Source organism: Equus przewalskii, chromosome 12 (assembly GCF_037783145.1).
Source record: "Equus przewalskii isolate Varuska chromosome 12, EquPr2, whole genome shotgun sequence".
NCBI lineage: Eukaryota > Metazoa > Chordata > Mammalia > Perissodactyla > Equidae > Equus > Equus przewalskii.
Genome location: NC_091842.1, coordinates 1,477,764 through 1,494,239, shown reverse-complemented (window position 1 = coordinate 1,494,239; position 16,476 = coordinate 1,477,764). Strand labels below are relative to the sequence as shown.

The 16,476-nt window shown below is 59.0% G+C and overlaps 1 protein-coding gene across 18 annotated transcripts in view; it reads left to right on the top strand.

The window, feature by feature from the left end:
* MAD1L1 (mitotic arrest deficient 1 like 1) overlaps positions 1 to 16,476 on the top strand; it is a 415,963-nt gene that overhangs the window by 314,625 nt on the left and 84,862 nt on the right. For all 18 annotated transcript variants that reach the window (XR_011524656.1, XM_070567315.1, XM_070567316.1 and 15 more), the window contains one exon: positions 8,185 to 8,392. Coding sequence is in view for 17 of the 18 variants with exons in the window: in XM_070567315.1 (XP_070423416.1) it covers positions 8,185 to 8,392 (208 nt within the window). In the remaining variant the exon portion in view is untranslated. The remainder of the gene's footprint in view (positions 1 to 8,184; positions 8,393 to 16,476) is intronic.

Sequence of the window (16,476 nt, the reverse complement as noted above, 5' to 3'; positions counted from 1 at the left end):
GCTTACTGGGAGGACGAGGCCCGGCAGGGTCCAGCCCATTGGCCTGGGCGTGCCCGGTAAGCTCTGGGTCAGGCACCACGCCCACCTCCCCGCACAGGCCCCTCCTATGGGGCGGGGCATGAAGCCTATGGCCAGATGACCAGTGTCTGCACCCTTGGACCCTGGACAGCGTTTCCTTCATGGCCCAAGGGAAAGGAGGACCCTAGACTCTCTGGCTTAGGGAGGAGGGGTGGACACAGGCCGTGCCAGCCTGCAACCTGCTTTTGCTTTCAAGTTCTTAAAGGGTTGAAGAAGAACAGTATCTAGGGATACACAAAAACAATAAGAAATTCAGATCTGTGTTTATGTGGAACACGGCGCTTGCTCGTTCTGCTGAGGCTGCTTTCTCACCAGATGCGGAGCTGACCCGTGGGGAGAGGGCGCGGCCGGCGGAGCCTGACATGTGCTCCCTGGCCCTTTGCAGGCAATGTTTGTCCTCATGCTCTCCCTGCATCCGTCCTGGCCCCACAGACTGGAAGAGGGACACGAGTCCCACAGGGACGCTCAGTCCCCCTCCAGCTCACAGAGGCCCCAGAGAACACCCTGCAGGCCCGTCCACCGTGGGAGGCTGTGCCAGAGTGCACGGGTGATGGATTTCCCACTCTGGCTTCCCTTCCCCAGACGGTTAAATTGGATGAAGCAGTGATCCCTTTCCACCCGGAGAGCCTGTGGTTCAGCCCGACTTACAGGATGTCTTTATCCTGGGAGGTTCTTACAAGGCTCTCAGACATCCATGAAGAGCCTTGCACGTCCTCCCCGTGCATCCTCCCCGTGCAGTGCCTTCTCTCCCCAGCAGGCTTCCACGAGGCAGCCGGGCCCCAGGCCTCCAGTCTTCCACTGGGCCTGGTGGGTGGACTGTCCCGCCCTCTCTGAGGTGATACACAGAAGGAAAAAGGCTGAGGGGGTGACGTGTGCAGACCCTGCTCTCTCTGCCGGCAGCTTGGGGGCCTTACACGCGTTGCCCCTGGGTTTCTGGCCAAAGTCAGCGTCTCCCGCTCCCCTCCCTCAAGGGGGTTTCAGGGCCCCCATGTTGCCTGTGCAGAGTGGTGTCAGGAAGGTGTCTCACTTCCCAAGGGGTGGCATGTAAGAGAGGCAGGATCTTGCTGCTCCTTCCCCCGCCCCTCCCTCCTCCCTTTTTGAGGCACATTCTGGGGGTCTTGGCTGGTGGCTGGCTGAAGGCTGGCAGGTGCTGGCCCCGCATGAGGTGCCCCGCAGTGGCCGCGTTGTCCTTCAGTGACTTGGAGGGACAGTGCCCACGGCAGCTTGTGCCCCTGTGCTGAGACTGCTTCACTTAATCAGCGTGTCCACACCGAGCCTCTTTCCCCGGAGAACTTGACGATCTGAATAAAGGACGCCGTTTCCCCGGTTCTCCCTGGAAGAGAGGAGACGTGCGTGGGCAGAAGTCACAGCGGCGAGGAGAGGCTGGGTTGTCGGAGGAGGAGGGGAGTGTGTGCCTGTCGGAGCTGGGAGGCAGGCAGGCGACTGTTGGGCGGGCACAGAGTCCCTCGTTTACAGAGGCGGGCGGGGTCCCTGGGCCAGCAGCACGCTGCCCGTCATCTCAGAGGATGCCAGGATCTTATTGTGCCTGGTGGCAGGGAGAGCCGAGGCCGCACGCGTATGCACCGCCAGTCTTGTGTCCGGCCTGGCCTTGCGCTGGAACGGGTATCGCGCCTTCCTCAGCGCAGGCGGCAGGTCTCTGGGGTGGGCTCCCTGCACTGGGAGACTGTGAGGCCTTTGACACTGGCCTTCTCCCTCCCGTGCCCTGCAGTGGCCGTCCTTGTCAGGGAGGCCCAGGGAGCTGATGGCCAGAGGGGCATGGCTCTTACTGTGACTTCTTGAGGGCCTCAGACCCCACAAATGTCACTCCTGGCTGAGGACCAGGGCTCAGAGTGTGAGGAGGTGGCAGCCTCCCCATCCTTCCCAGGGGGGCTTGCAGACAGAAGGGAAGGGGGTGTGACTGTGAGGAGATCCCAAGGGAGGGCCTCTGACCCGGGTCACGCTCTGCCTCCACTCACAGAGACACAGGTCGGGTCATTTCCACACGGCCTCCGTGCCAGTCGGTCAAGTGGGCTGCTCTCCTCGGATCTGGGAGGACTCAGGGGAAGAAGTGAGACCCCCAGGCTGGCAGGGAGTCATCAGGGCCTCAGAGCTAGACCTCACGGGTGGAAGAGGAGGCCAGCTGCCTGCCTTAGGCGCATGGGGGTCTTCATCCTGAGAGGTGCGATGACGCCTGTCCTCCCCCCTTGCTGGGCCCTGTGGGGACCACAGGGAGTAGCTGGTGTGAACATGCTTCATAGTGTGGAAGGCACTGGGTTGTTCTTAGAAGCCGATGTGTTCTTTTTAATGTTTATTAGAGAGTGTCTACACTGACTGGTTGGAATTGGACTTTTTGTGAGGAGATCTGTGTAGAAGCTGCTTTCCATGGGGAAGGGCCTGGCTGGCTTTGCGGCGACTGCACGTCCTGGCTCCAGGAGTCTTGTTGGCCTGTAGGAGTGACCAGCTCTGCCTCGCAGTGTGTGGGAGCAGCCGTGTGTCCACTCATGCCCGCAGGAGCCTGGGACCCCGCAGGTGGCATCTGATGTGACCGCCTGATGACCAGGGCCCCTCCGGCCTCCTTAGCAGGTTGGTGTGAGTCAGAGACCTCTGCTCAATTCAGTGGCTATTTGAGCTCCTCCTGCGTGCCAGAGCCGCCCCTGGGCCCTGGAAGTGGAGACAGTCAGCCAGTGGAAGGATGGGGACAGGAGGTCGTTCCCGACCAGTGAGCCTGCAGACGATGGCGCTCTGCAGTGAGTGCACGCAGGGTGCTCTGCTCTCTGCGCCGACAGCGTCTGTCCTCACAGGTCCTGGGGCCTTAGACCCTCAGGAGGTATCATCGCCCCTGTCACGTCCCCCAAAGGGAAGGCAGCATCGTGGGAAGGCTGCCAGTGTTGTCACGGAATCTGCACTGACCCGTGACAGATGGGAGGGACTTAGACCCGAGGGAACAGCGTCATAAAGACCACGCATTTCAGTGCCAACTCAAAGAGTGACTGGGATCTTTCCTACTTAGAAATTACGTGTAGGTAGTTTCTTGATTTAGGATTTTGTCATCGTCGTGTCTCAGAGGGGAGGTGGATTAGAGACAACAGGTTAAAAGTGGGTGAGCTGGCATCGGGAGCAGTCGTAAGAGGCCAGTGACCGTCGGATACCATTAAGGGGCGTGAGGACTGCAGGCGTGGCAGATGCCCCTTGTGTGGCGTGGCCTCTGAAGTGCCGTCCGCTGGGCAGCCAGACAGTGGTGGAGGGGTGGGCTTCCGTTGTTCAGAGGCAGCTGAGTACCCACCTGTGGGCATCCCTGTCCTGAGGGTAGAGAACCAGGTGTGCTCCCTTCTCAGCTTATTCATTGAGCATCTGCTTAGTGGGCACGTAGTACGTACCTGTCCTTCATCTGTTGGCGTGACTCTTGGTGGCAAAACCCCGTGCAAGTGAGCTTTACAAACAGAGGCGGGTTAATTGATTCACATAATGGGAAGTTGGGGCAGAACTGGTCTGGGCACAAAAGGACCCAAGGACTCATTCAGTATACATTTTTTAAAAACTTTTTTATTGAATAATAATATACATACAGAAAGTGCAGAGCAGGAGTGAATTTTCACTAACTGACTACACTGGGAACCAGCATCCAGACCACAAAAGGGAACAAGACAGGCATCGCGGGCCTCACGCTGCTCCCAGACGCCGCCCTCGGGCAGCCCCTTCCCTGGCCCCAGCAGCATGGAGCCGTTTGCCTGTTTTGCAGGGTGTATCAGTGGAACTACACGGTGCACGCTTCTCCGTGTGACTCGTCTCCTTGGACGTTGTTTATGATGTTTGTCCACATTGTTGTCTGTGCTCCTAGGTCTTCGTGCTGACGTGCGTCTGCCATTGTTGAATCTGCAGGCTCTGTGACAGGCACGCGCACTGTCTCCTGACTGGGCTGTTAGGAGAGAGGGACAGTGGCCTTTGGTGCCTGGCTCTCAGGAACGCTTGTATGCAGTTTGAGCTGCTGGTCGTGGGATGTGCGCATGTTCGCCTCTGGTCGATGCTGCCCAGTGGTCGTCCCAGCCTGCGTTGTCACCACTCAGGTCTGGTGGCTCTGAACCTAATGCTTGAATCCGCTCACTGCCCCCTGGGCGTTCTGGGAGGAATGCGGGGGACCTCCCTGTGGGTTCAGTTTGCGTTTCTCTGATGACTGATTTGAGCTCCTCATTGGCTCTTTGGATATCTTCTTTGTGAAGTGTCTGTTCACATTTTTTGCCCATGTTAGTAGTTGAACCGTGTAGCTTTTTCTGGCCGATGTGTGTGAGTCCTCTGTGTTCTGAGTGTGAGGCCCGTTGGATTCATGTGTCTCATGGATCTCCCACTCTGCTGTTGCTTTCTTACCCTTTTGATGAATAGAAGTTCTTCATTTTGTAAGTCCTATTTATTGCTTTTTCAAATGTGTGGCTAGCACTTTTTGAACATTACTTAAGAAATCTTTGTCTACTCCAAGGTCATAAAGATGGTCTCTTCTGTCTTTATTGTTTACCTTCTATGTGTAGATTTGCCATCCCTCAGGAATTGACGTTCGCGTGTGCTGTGAGGTCAAGGTCATTTGGGCATCCAGGTGACCGTGCGCCATGTGCTGGGGAAACCATCCTTCGCCCACTGGTCCGTGCGCCTGTCCTTGCGCTGTGAGCACACCGTGTCCGTTACTGTAGATCTACAGCGTGCCGTGACGTCTGCCAGGGTGGGTCCTCCAGCCTTCTTCCTCCCCCGCAAGGTCGCCATGGCCAGTCCGCGCCTGGGCTTGTACGTGAACTTTGGGTCACTCAGCAGGTGCTTATTAAAACCCACGCTTTTTCACTCTCAATCTCTGTGTGGTTGACCTTGCTTTCCCCTGTGGCAGGAGGGGAAGAGAAGGGACCATGTCACCTATGGTTCAGGGTTTCATCATCCTAGCTAACAACCTCCAAGGAAAGAAAACTTCTCTCCCTCAAATTTAAAATTTGAGGAAAAGACTGTGATTGCCCAGCCCAGGTCACACATCCACCTGTTATGCTGATTTCCAGGGTGAGGAGGAAGGGGGTTCAGCAGTTGACTGGGCTCTGGCGAGGGCCCCTCCCGTGGAGGGGAGGGAGTCGCTCCTTCACGGTGGGCAGGCTGCCAGCCCAACTGGAAACTAACAGCACAGTTAGCGGAGAGGGTGTTGGAATCGGCTCTGACGGCTGAGCAGGAGTTTCCCAGGAGACATCCCGGGGACAGAGGACCCAGGCAGAGACGCACAGGCTGCGTGCACTAGGCCCAGGTGTGTGTTGTGGGCAGAGAGAAGCTGTTAAACATGACGCCTTGAAAACCCAGGTCCACACAAAGCCTGCGTGTGGCTCTTTGTGGCCACTTTATTCATGATCTCCCCAACTAGAAGCAACCACGGTGTCCTGCCATGGTGGGTGGGTCAGCAAGCTGTGGTCCCTCCAGACGATGGAATACTATCCAGCAATGACAAGAAATGAGCCAGCAGGCCACCAAAGACACAGAGGAACCTTAAGTGCATAGAGCTCAGTGAGAGAGGCCAGTCTGAAGAGGCTCACCGAGTGCCCTCTGGAGAAGGCACAGCTGTGGAGGCAGTGGAAAGACAAGTGGTTTCCTGGGGTCGGGGTGGGGTCAGTGTGAGTGGATGAGGCTGCCTGGTGTGACACTGTGTGGGGCACATGTGACCCTAGACATTGGTCAAAGCCATTGAATGAGACGGCACAAAGAGTGAACCTTCATGTATGCAAAACTTTAGAAATTGTTCAGGAGGAGCCAGCCCTGTGGCCCAGTGGTTAAAGTTCAACACTCTCACTGTTTTGGTAGCCTGGATTCGGTTCCTGGTCGCGGAACCACACCACTCATCTGTCAGTAGCCATGCTGTGGTGGTGGCTCTCAGATAACTAGAAGGATCTACAATTAGAATATACAACTATGTACTGGGGCTTTGAGGAGGAAAAAAAAAGAGCAAGATTGGCAATGGATGTTAGCTCAAGGCAAATCTTTCCCAGCAAAAAAAAAAAAAAAGATGTATGCACTTTTGAGAAAAAGCTTAGGATCAGAAAACAGCATTCTTAAAATAAACAAAAAAAATGTTCAGGAGGATGAGGGATTCCTGGGATGGAATCTAGAAGGTGACAAAACAACCCAACGTAGGTTAAGTGAGACAGTCTCACTGAAGGGGGTGGCGGGAAGGGTGCTGGCCTCAGGACTCTGGAAGTGCGTGAGTTTTAAACTAAAGGCAGAAGGAAGTGCGTGGAGCACTGAGCTCCAGCTGATGAAGCGTTTCCGCGAAGAGGCGGTTACCATTTCTCTACTGTCGCACGGTGCGCTGGGCGGAACGGCAAGGAAGGTGGATGGTGGACAGCGGGAGCCAGGCCCTCACTGTGGGGCGGGAGGTCGGGTCAGCAAGGGGAGGGGGCTGGACGATCACATGGTGGCAGATCAGAGGTGGAGATGTCAGTGTGGACATGTGTTCAGTCACTAGAGAGCCAGGGGGCTAGGTGTAGAAATGTTTATAGATTAAGTATATACACACGAGTTAGCATACACACAAGTTAGTACGCACACACACACACACAGGTTTCTGGGCTCTGTCGGCTGCGGGAGCCCAAAGGCGATACCATCCCGGTAGCAACAAGCACACCCAGGGCCCAGGGGTCGTGGATTCTAACACCACCTCCAGTGAGAGGAAGCCGGGACCCTGGGGCGAGGGCTGGCTCTAGGACTGGGCAGGAGGACACAGGGTGAGCCTGGACCACCTTCTAGCGCCAGAGAGGAAGCAAGTGCTCAGAAAACAGAAGGCACTGATGGGATGCATCAGAGGGGCACAAGAGCCAACTGAAAGAGCTCCCAGAGGCCAAAGCCACAAGATGACGTCGAACTGGATTACGAGCCAGAGCACAACAGAAGCATCCACGAGTCCATCCTAACATCACTAAGTGGCTAAATAAATAAATGGGCGGGAGAGATGAGTCTCCTGTACAGAGAGTTCCAGACGGCAGCCACTCCGCCCTCCAGGAGGGGAGCAGCCCCCAGCCAGAGTGGGGGGACGTGCAGGGTGACCTCCTTCCAGAGGGCACAGTCGGACGGGGCAGATGGGAGCCGACGGGGGAGACCCGGCGCGCTCCTCAGCCAGGCGATCGAGTCACCTCGACAGGGTGTGGCCTTGATACGACGTGATGCGAAGGACACCGGACCTCTGGGGTTCTCCTCCCCAGCCCAGAACCCAGTAATCCCGAGAGGGGCGTCAGATCCAGCAGGGGGCCTTCCACAGACCCCTGAGCAGCCCTCCCGACACTGCAGGGCCTCAGACACGAGGCAGGCCTGAGAGACTGTCACAGCCCCGGGGCCGAAGGAACCCAAGGACTGGAAGTCTTCTGGGACCCCGCACGGGGTCCTGGAAAAGAGGGGGGCATTAGGGAAACTCAAGGAGCATGAAGAAAGCGGGGACCTCAGTTCATGAGAACGTGTCAGTGTCGGTTCAAGATGGTGACAAACATGCCACGTGACCTGAAGTGTGGGCATGGGGCCGCCGGGTGTGGGTGGAGGGGCCCTCTGACCTGTCTTCACTGTTTTCTCTAAGTTTGTTTTTTAACCTACGGGCCGCACTCGTAAAGCCCCCTGGACAGGAGGTGCTGCCCGGGGTGACATTACCGGCAGCAGAGCCCCAGCCACTGGAGTCTGCCCCTTGAGCGCGCAGCAGGGTGGTGCCATGACAGGGCCACCTGTCAGAGTTGTCTCATGTGGCATCTGAGACGGCCGAGGGACATGACGGGTGTGCAGGGCCTCCAGTGTCCAGCCGGGTGTCGGGTGGGCTTTTCTTGTTTCTCCCGCTTCCTTCCTTACGACTCCTGGAGGTGAGTACTGGCCTGTCACCTTCCTGCCAAGGGTGCAGGAGCCCAGGGAGCTCTGGTGGAGTGGCCCCGGTGGGAGGGCTGGGTCACACTGGGCGGCGGACCCCCGGCACCATGTCTGCTGCGAGATGCCTGGTTTCGCGCTCAGCGTCAGGGTACAGGCGGCGCCCCTGCCCTGTGCACGCCTCATCTCCTCTGTCTCCCTCCTGGGAACCTCGGCTCCGGTGCCGGCCAAGCTGACCTCCTGCCGTTGGTCCCACAGGGCGACTATGACCCGAGCCGGACCAAGGTGCTGCACCTGCGCATGAACCCGGCCAGTGCGGCGCGGCAGCACCAGCACGAGGAGCACGCCCAGCTGCAGGAGGAGTGCGAGCGGCTGCGCGAGCTGGTGCGTGCCCTGGAGAGGGGTGGCCCTGTACCTGCCGGCCTGGAAGCCACCGCGGCTCTGCCCTCGTCCAAGGAGGTGACAGGTAGGCCCCCTCCCCTGTCTTTGACGGCCCTGGGCAGGCTGACCCAGACGGTCTGCTGGGGGCCTCAGGCGTCCGTCCATCTGTCCATCTGTCCTGTGCCGGCAGCCAGGCCAGGGGGTGCCTGGACGGAGAGCCCAGGGCCGGGCAGAGGTTTAGTCGCCTGGGGCTGCGGGTCACGGCAGGAACTGTCTCAGGGAGCAGTGGACACAGTGGCTGAAACCTTTCAGGCCCCTGAAACAGATTAACGTCGCTTGTCAGCTTACATGAGCCCGGTCAGTCATGGGTGAGTCCAGGGCTCTGTGGAGGTGGGGCCTGTCCTTCACTGCTCAGAGTGCCTCTCGCGGTGCCCGGAGAGCCCTCTCGGCAGAGGCCTGTGCCGTGCGGAGCATGCCTTTCCCAAGGCGCGCGTCTCCCTCGCCTCTGCAGCTCTGCCAGTCAGGGTGACCGCCTCTGAACGCACGGCTCACCACCTGCAGTGTAGGAAAGTGACCGCTGGAGTCTGCAGTCCATGCCTTGGGGACTCTTATAGTCGTCGAGCCCCGCCCCAGGAACGTCCACCCTGCAAGGGCAGAGAAAAGTGGGTCCATCAGCACAAAGGGGGGACTCTTTGGGGCCCAGTTTTCCCAGGGTCACCATGCACAGTGCAGCCCACGGGGCAGGCTGGGGGTCCAGAGGGGCACCCGGAGACTCACTCTGCTGTTGAAGGGTGCCTGGCGCTGCTGCCCAGTCAGCCTTGGCTGGCCTGGGACGAGGGCTCCCCAGCTTGGGCGGAACAGCACTGATGCCCTTCGACTCTCGTGTCTGCTGCTGGCTCTTCTCGCCCCAGCCTGGTGATATTTGCAGGGATGTCGTGTTGGGGAGTCAGGCTGCTGTTTTCCTGCCATCTGCCTCTTGGTTTCTGAGTTCTTCTTCCTCCTTGAAGCCCTCCGTGTTTCCTGGTTGTGCATTTGTCATCTTGTCCCTGTGAAGGTGGCCGAGCAGTCACCCATCAGGCAGAGGCAGGAAGGGTGTGCAGCCATCAGCTCATCTTCCTCCCTCAGCTGGGACGAGCCTAGCTGAAACGTGCTCCTTGGTTGGGGGTCTCAGATGCAGTCCATTCTCCCTCCGTCTGTTTCACTGTCAACCTGATGTGGAAGGAGCCTTTCTCAAAGCACCTGGGGCCAGCAGGCACGGCCCTGTGAGCTCCTGGGGGTGGACGACCCTTGGCACAGTGCCTGGCACACAGTGGGCTGGGGCTGACCTGATCTTGAGGTCGAGCGCTCCGGGGTCAGCCAGCCCTGGGCAGGTTCCCAGCTGTGCGTGCCTCACGTTGTCACCCTCTTGAAACTGCAGGGTCTTGCTGTACAACAGAGGCTGACAGTCCCGCAGCAGAGAGGCTCAGAGGCCCTAACGCAGAGCCTGGTGCGTCGTGAGCTCATAACTGCTCCTCGTCAGGAGGCCTGTGGTTCTTAGTCTTGTCCCAGTTCCCAGGACTGTCGGCCAGTGTCCTCTGGGAGACGGGTTCCCGCACCATCGTGGGGTTCAGCTATGACCCTGGCAGGACGGGGTTGAGTGGGAATTTGCCAGCCTCACCTGAACTCGGGCCTCTGGGCGTTTCATGAGATCATGTTTGCTCTGCGGTGGCTTTCCCGCGATCTTGTATCTGGCTCGTGAAGAATGAGCACAGGCCATGTGTGCGTGAACTGCACACCCTCTTGTGTATGCATGCACACCCACCCCCATTCACACCTATGCACACACATCTCCTTTCACACCTCATGCACAGCCTCTCCCGTCTTATTTTTCTGAGGTAGTCTGGAACTCTAATCTCTGTGCAGGACCACAGGGACCCTTAGTGGTTTCCATCCGTTTTTTCTGTGAATTGGAGCATCAGGACACAGAAGTGTGACAGAAGCATGCCTGAATTCCTAGACAATTCCCTCTCTCCTGGGTGGGACAGAGATTGTCATTAAGGCTGCACGAGGCCCCTCTGGAGCTCAGAACCCGGCATGCCACCCTCTGGGCTGCCGCTCTGCTCTCCTGACCATTCAGCCACTCCCTGGACGTCCACATTTTCCCCACCTCTCCCTTTATGGTCCTGAACAGCAGCTGCTGCTTGAGGCCACTGGGCAGCAGCCAGGTTAGAGAGAGGATCCTGGCATCTGGGCACGCAGAGACGGGCCTTCCCAGAGCCTCTGTCCTGGGGCAGCAGACGGAGCCCCTGTGCCAGGCAGCCTGACCGGGTTCGCTCCCGAGTGCCGACTCAGGGCTTCTGCAGCTGGGAGTGGGCTTCGTGACCAGCTCGCCAGCAGTCCTGTCCTCCCCTGTGAGAGCTGGGAGAGGGGACGCACTCTTGCAAGATTACTTGGCAAGCGGGTGGCCATGCTGTGGTTTTCAAGGTCCGAATTCTCCTTTCTTCCGGGTGTTTTTCCAGCCGCAGCTCCTCTCCTGCCTTGAGCTAGCTGTGTGTTCTTGACAAATTCAAGAGCTGAAAATGTAAACTGAGAGCATGTTCAGGTGGCTCCTCACTTTGGGAGAGGACTCCTAGAAGGGCTCCTGACCGTCGTCTGACAGGATAGGTCCTTTATCCAGTGAGGTTTGTCATGCTTCTCCCATCGAGCGGGCTCTGTGCTCGGTCGTGGTGACAGAGTTGCTCGGAGTCTGACCAGGGCACTGTGACGGGTGCCCAAGGCCTCAGTGGACGGGGGTTAGAAGTTGCTTCTGCGTCACACTGCAGGATGGGGCATCAATCGGCTTCCCTAAGGGACCTTGGAGCATATAAGTGAGGCCCAGGCTGCCTGGAGGACAAGGGCCCCGGCCAGCAGGGGCAATGCTGTTGCCTAGCCGACTTGGAAGGAGTGAGGATGGTGGGGCAGACTTGGGGCCGCGGGTCCAGCAGAGACGCCAGCTGAACGTGTGCCTCTGCTCTGCTCCCCCTGAGGCTCCATAAATCATAGGAAGGGTAGTTTGGGTTTTTTTTTTTCTGTTTTTCTTGAGGCTTAAACCCACAAAGAGAGAATTCAGCAGCAAACCTTTGGAACCTGGAAAGTCGGTGGGTGGGTGGTAAGATGATAAGCAGACTCAGGAAACCGGAAGTCTAAGCTGGCAACAGTAGAGCCAGGAACCAGCCAGCTCTGCCCCCAACTCCCCAAAGGCCCAGAATTGGCAGCAAGGCGCACGGGGGAGGGGCAGTGCCTGGCTGAGATAAGGAGGATTGAGGAGGCTGCTGGGGAGCGTGTGAAGAGGCAGCCAGACCCCCGGGACTCGCACCCAACTCCACTCAGTGGGCACTTGCCTCTCCTCTCCAGCAAAAACGAAAAACGGAAGACAAAAAACAGGTTTATTTTCTTGGAGCAGTGATGCCCAAAGGGTAGCCCCAGGCTGGCAGCGGCCTCCCTGAGAACTTGTTAGAAGTGCAGGTTCTTGGACTCCATCTCAGACCTGCCGGGTCAGAAGTCCTGGGGCGGGGGCAGCAATCTGTGGCCATCCAGATGCTCCCTCACATTTGTGAACACTCCTCTGGAGAGGGATGGAGAGGACCCCTGGACAGGGCACCGTTCAGGACAAGAACTGACCTGGACGCAGGATGAAGTGGCCAGTGCAGATGGACCCAAGGCACCCAGCACACCCCGCGCCCTCTCTCGACATTGCCCTCGGGCACACCCGCCGCCAGCTGTGACCTCCAGGGCAGGCTTTTCTTGGGGGGATCTGACCAGCTGAGAAGACCTAAAGGCACTGACAGTGGAGGCCCCACTGGAGGGCTCGGTTAGACCACTCTATGGTGACCTTTAGATGACGGTCTGCTCTCCTGCTCAGAGGCCCCTGTGCCTGTGGAAGCCACTCCTGGTTACCCATAGCGTGCCGTGATTCCCGGAGGTCTCAGAGATGGAGCGGGCAGACAGGAGAGAGAGTGCAGCTTGGAGGGAGCAGACCCTCAGAGTGGGGAGACCTCCAGAAAATGGTACCCGGGTGTCCTCAGAGAGAAGAGGAAGAATGTTTCAACAGCGAAATGAGCGCAAGATGCTTTAAAATTTTTTTCAGAGAAAAAAATACACTTTTGAAAGTTAAAAATATCAAGAGTTAAATGAAAATCCAAAGAGAAGATTTCTAAGATAAAATTGAGCAAGTTTATCTGAAAAGTAGAGCAAAAAGACAATGAGATGGGAAGCGGGGAGAAAAGGTAAGAGAATGAGAGGAACAGCGCGTGAAGTCCAGGATCCGAGGAGCGGGAGCGCGGCAGCAGAGGACGAGAAGGAGGGGGTCTCGCTCGGAACACACGGCTTGAGGACGTTTCCCAGAGAGAGAGGAGGTGACTGCCCCGTGCTGGGTGCCCTCAGGAGGGCCTGCCCCAGGATGAAAGTGCTCCCACACCAAGGCCCAGTACTGGATCCTGGTGGGAGCAGGGTTCTGCATGCTGCCCTGGGAGGAGGGCGCTGGAGAGGAGATCCGTGTGCTGAGGGCGGAGTCGGTCGGTAAGAGGTGAAAGTCACAATGGAGACATGGGCCAGCAGAGGTGGAGTCACAGCCCCCCCGGGAGAAGGAAAGGCTCAGAGGAGTGTGGGAGGTGCTTTTGTCCCAGACTGGGCTCTCGGAAACAGTGTCCGTAAGTTTTGCATAAAAATAAAGCCTAAGGGTTAAAACGAGAAGCCAAGTCAGGCTAGGGACAGCCCCTGGAGGCGCTCGGGCTGCCCTGGGACACGGCCAGTGCAGGCCCTGTGAGGAGGGACTGCAGAGGCTGAGAAGGGAGGCAGAGCCTTGATTAGGAGGCGCGTGGTGCGAGTGGGGCCGGGGCAGAGGCGTGTCAGGAGCCCGATGCTGAGACGTCCACGGCTGGACCAGCGGGCTGTAGCCACCAGGAAGTGTGGGTGGGAAGGGAGGAGTCGGGTCACCCCGGTTTGCTCTGGGGCACGGGGTGACCAAGCAGTTGCCATGGTGGGGGCGCAGAGAGGAGGAGGTCCAGGGCACGTGAGGAGTTGCTTGGTCCGGGTCAGTGCTCAGGGATACTCGAGGGGAGCGTCCCCGCTGAAATCAAGGACATGCTCCCATGAGGGCGAGGATGTGCTCCTGAGTGGGCCACCATGTGCTCCCGTGTGGGCGAGGACATGTTCCCATGAGGGCGAGGACGTGCTCCTGAGTGGGCGAGCATGTGCTCCCGTGTGGGCGAGGACATGTTCCCATGAGGGCTAGGACGTGCTCCTGAGTGGGCGAGCATGTGCTCCCGTGTGGGCGAGGACATGTTCCCATGAGGGCGAGGACGTGCTCCCAGGTGGGCGACCATGTGCTCCCGTGTGGGCGAGGACATGTTCCCATGAGGGCTAGGACGTGCTCCCAGGTGGGCGACCATGTGCTCCCGTGTGGGCGAGGACATGTTCCCATGAGGGCGAGGACGTGCTCCCAGGTGGGCCACCATGTGCTCCCGTGTGGGCGAGGACATGTTCCCATGAGGGCTAGGACGTGCTCCCAGGTGGGCGAGCATGTGCTCCCGTGTGGGCGAGGACATGTTCCCATGAGGGCTAGGACGTGCTCCTGAGTGGGCGAGCATGTGCTCCCGTGTGGGCGAGGACATGTTCCCATGAGGGCTAGGACGTGCTCCCAGGTGGGCGAGCATGTGCTCCCGTGTGGGCGAGGACATGTTCCCATGAGGGCGAGGATGTGCTCCTGTGTGGGCGAGCATGTGCTCTTGGATTGGTGAGGACGTGCTCCCAGGTGGGCAAGGGAGCTCTGAGAACTGCCCTGGTTTGCGCCCCGTGGTCACCCGTAGCCTCATTGCAGTGTTTGTCCAACTCTTCACGGAAATCCTGTAGCCCTCCGTGCTCTCAGGACCACTACATGCTACTTTCCCTGGCAAGTGAAGCAGCTGGGGCTCAGAGAGATGAAGCCCCATGGCTGAGCCAGGTGTCCGCCCCCAGGCCAGGCAGGTCTGCTGCCCACTGGCACTGAAGCATGGTCCCCTGGCCGGGCAGCAGCCCCATCCCCAGAGGGAGCATGTTAGAACAGCCAGGTGCCTGTTGGTGGCCGTAAGCACCCGGGTAGACAGATGGCAGTGGCACTGCCATTGCCGAGGGGATCTCTGGCTTGCAGACGGAGCGCGGTGGTGAGACGCCTGCCTCTGCGGAGGCCGAGTTTGTTTACTTCTGCGAGGCCCAGAGTTGTCAGCAGTCATGACTCAGCAGACTCTCCCTCCCCTGGGCCTCCTGCATGCATCTTCTGTGCACAGGGCCCCAGGAGCTCGGGGCCCAGGCTCGCGGGCTGTGACCTGTGACCTTCCCCCAGTTGGAGAAGCCTCAGCACTTACAGGCCTCTGAGCAGATTCTCTGGGTACCCCAGAGACATGTCCTGGAGAATAGGGCTCCAGGGGCTGTCTAGCCATCAGCAAATGCCCCCACCCCCCAGACACTGTCCACCTTCCATTCTGGGACTGTCTACCCTCCACCCCAGACCCCTCAGGCCCGTCTGCCACATCACCTCTGAGTGGGCAGCTCTCCTCCACCTGGGCCCATGGCTGTGAGGACAGGTGTTGCTGGCAGCAGCCAGGCTTCCTCTGGTCTGGGACCCGGGTAAGGGGGCAGAGGCGATGCAGAAACAGGTGCAGCGGCCCCTGCCCTCGGGCATCCTGGAATTAATATGGGCAGACCATATAAAATGTGGCCGGTTCCCTGACAGAGTAGTCATAGGGTTTCCTGTCAGCTGTGCACAGGATGTGGCCTTTGTTCTGGCCTTGCAGTGACCCAGGAGGTCGTTGTGAGTGAGCGGGGCCATCAGATGGAGCAGGTACACCAGTGGCTTGAGCTGCGACCAGCACGATCATGGGAGCAGGAGCCAGGGGTGAGGTGGGCAGAGATGGAGGCTAGGCCAGTGGTAGAGGGGCCCCGGCTCCTGAGGAAAGCAGCTTTGCTAAAGAGGAGAAGGACACGTCCAGGCTCTGTGTGGACACGCTGGGAGCTGCTCTGGGGTCAGAGGGATGAGGGGCGCCACCCACCCTCTGGTAGCTCCGCTCTGACTGACAGTGAGGCAGGAAAACCTTGTCGGGAGGCTCTTCTGGATCCTGACAAAGGAATTGCTCAACAGCCGCACCGAGGGTACAGCCCCCTGGGTGGCAGGAGCCTGAACATCCGCCGCCCCAGCTGACTCTCGGCTCTGTGCGTGGCCCCCCTACCTTATCAAGGCTGGGCCAGAGAGATTATTAATTGCAATTTAATTAGGTAATGCATTAATATTAAAATAACCTAATCTTGTCAGAGCAACACGTTGAAGGTGATCAGATTTGTCACTGCCTGACTGTGTGGGTGCAGCTGATCCTGAGGCGTCTCTGGAGGAGGGGAGGGTGGGGGCCCACCCGCTCTGCCCGTGGAGGCGGACACCCTGGGAGGGCCTGGCTGGGGCAGGCTTGGTGCTTATGCCGCCTGGGCCGGGAGCAGCTCTGCTGCTTTTCCTCTCTGTTCCTGCTTTTCTCTCCACACTTGTGACTCGCCCTCCTTCCTGTTCAGCCAGGGCAGGAGGGAAGGGCCACGTCGTGGGCCAGAGAGGTGCCTGACAGCATCTAGCCACCTGGGTGCAGCGTGCAGTGGGTGGCGGAAATCCATGCACGGCCTCCAACTTGGCACAGGCCTGTCTGAGTCCCTGCTGTCCCCTGGGCCCTGGGCAGGGGAGCCAGCCCCAGGCTTCTGTCTCCTCATATGTGACTTAGGGTGCAGTGGTGGCAGTTGAAGAAATCAAGTGGGCTCGCTATGGCTCCCAAAGCTGCGACACGTACTTTATTGGTCAGCAACCACTGAACACCTGCTGTGTGCTGGACTCACGGGTGTCCTCAGGACCTGCTCCCTGCCCTCAGGATGTCAGTGAGGGAGGAGCCACAGGAATCGGTGGCCTCAGAGCAGCCCCTGCGGGCAGGGCTGCGTGTGCAGAGGGGCACAGGGAGGGGGCTGTGGGGGAGGAGGCCGGGCAGCTTCCTTGGGCCAGGGCAGGGGCTTCAGCCGAGCTTTGCAGGCCACGTGGAGCCGAGGAGAGGGGCTGGTGTTCCAGGGAGGGATCACGCGAGGTCACACACACCCCTACCCCGCCGTGTGCCCAGCCCTGAGCCAGGCCGCGGTGCTGCCCTTGGGTCC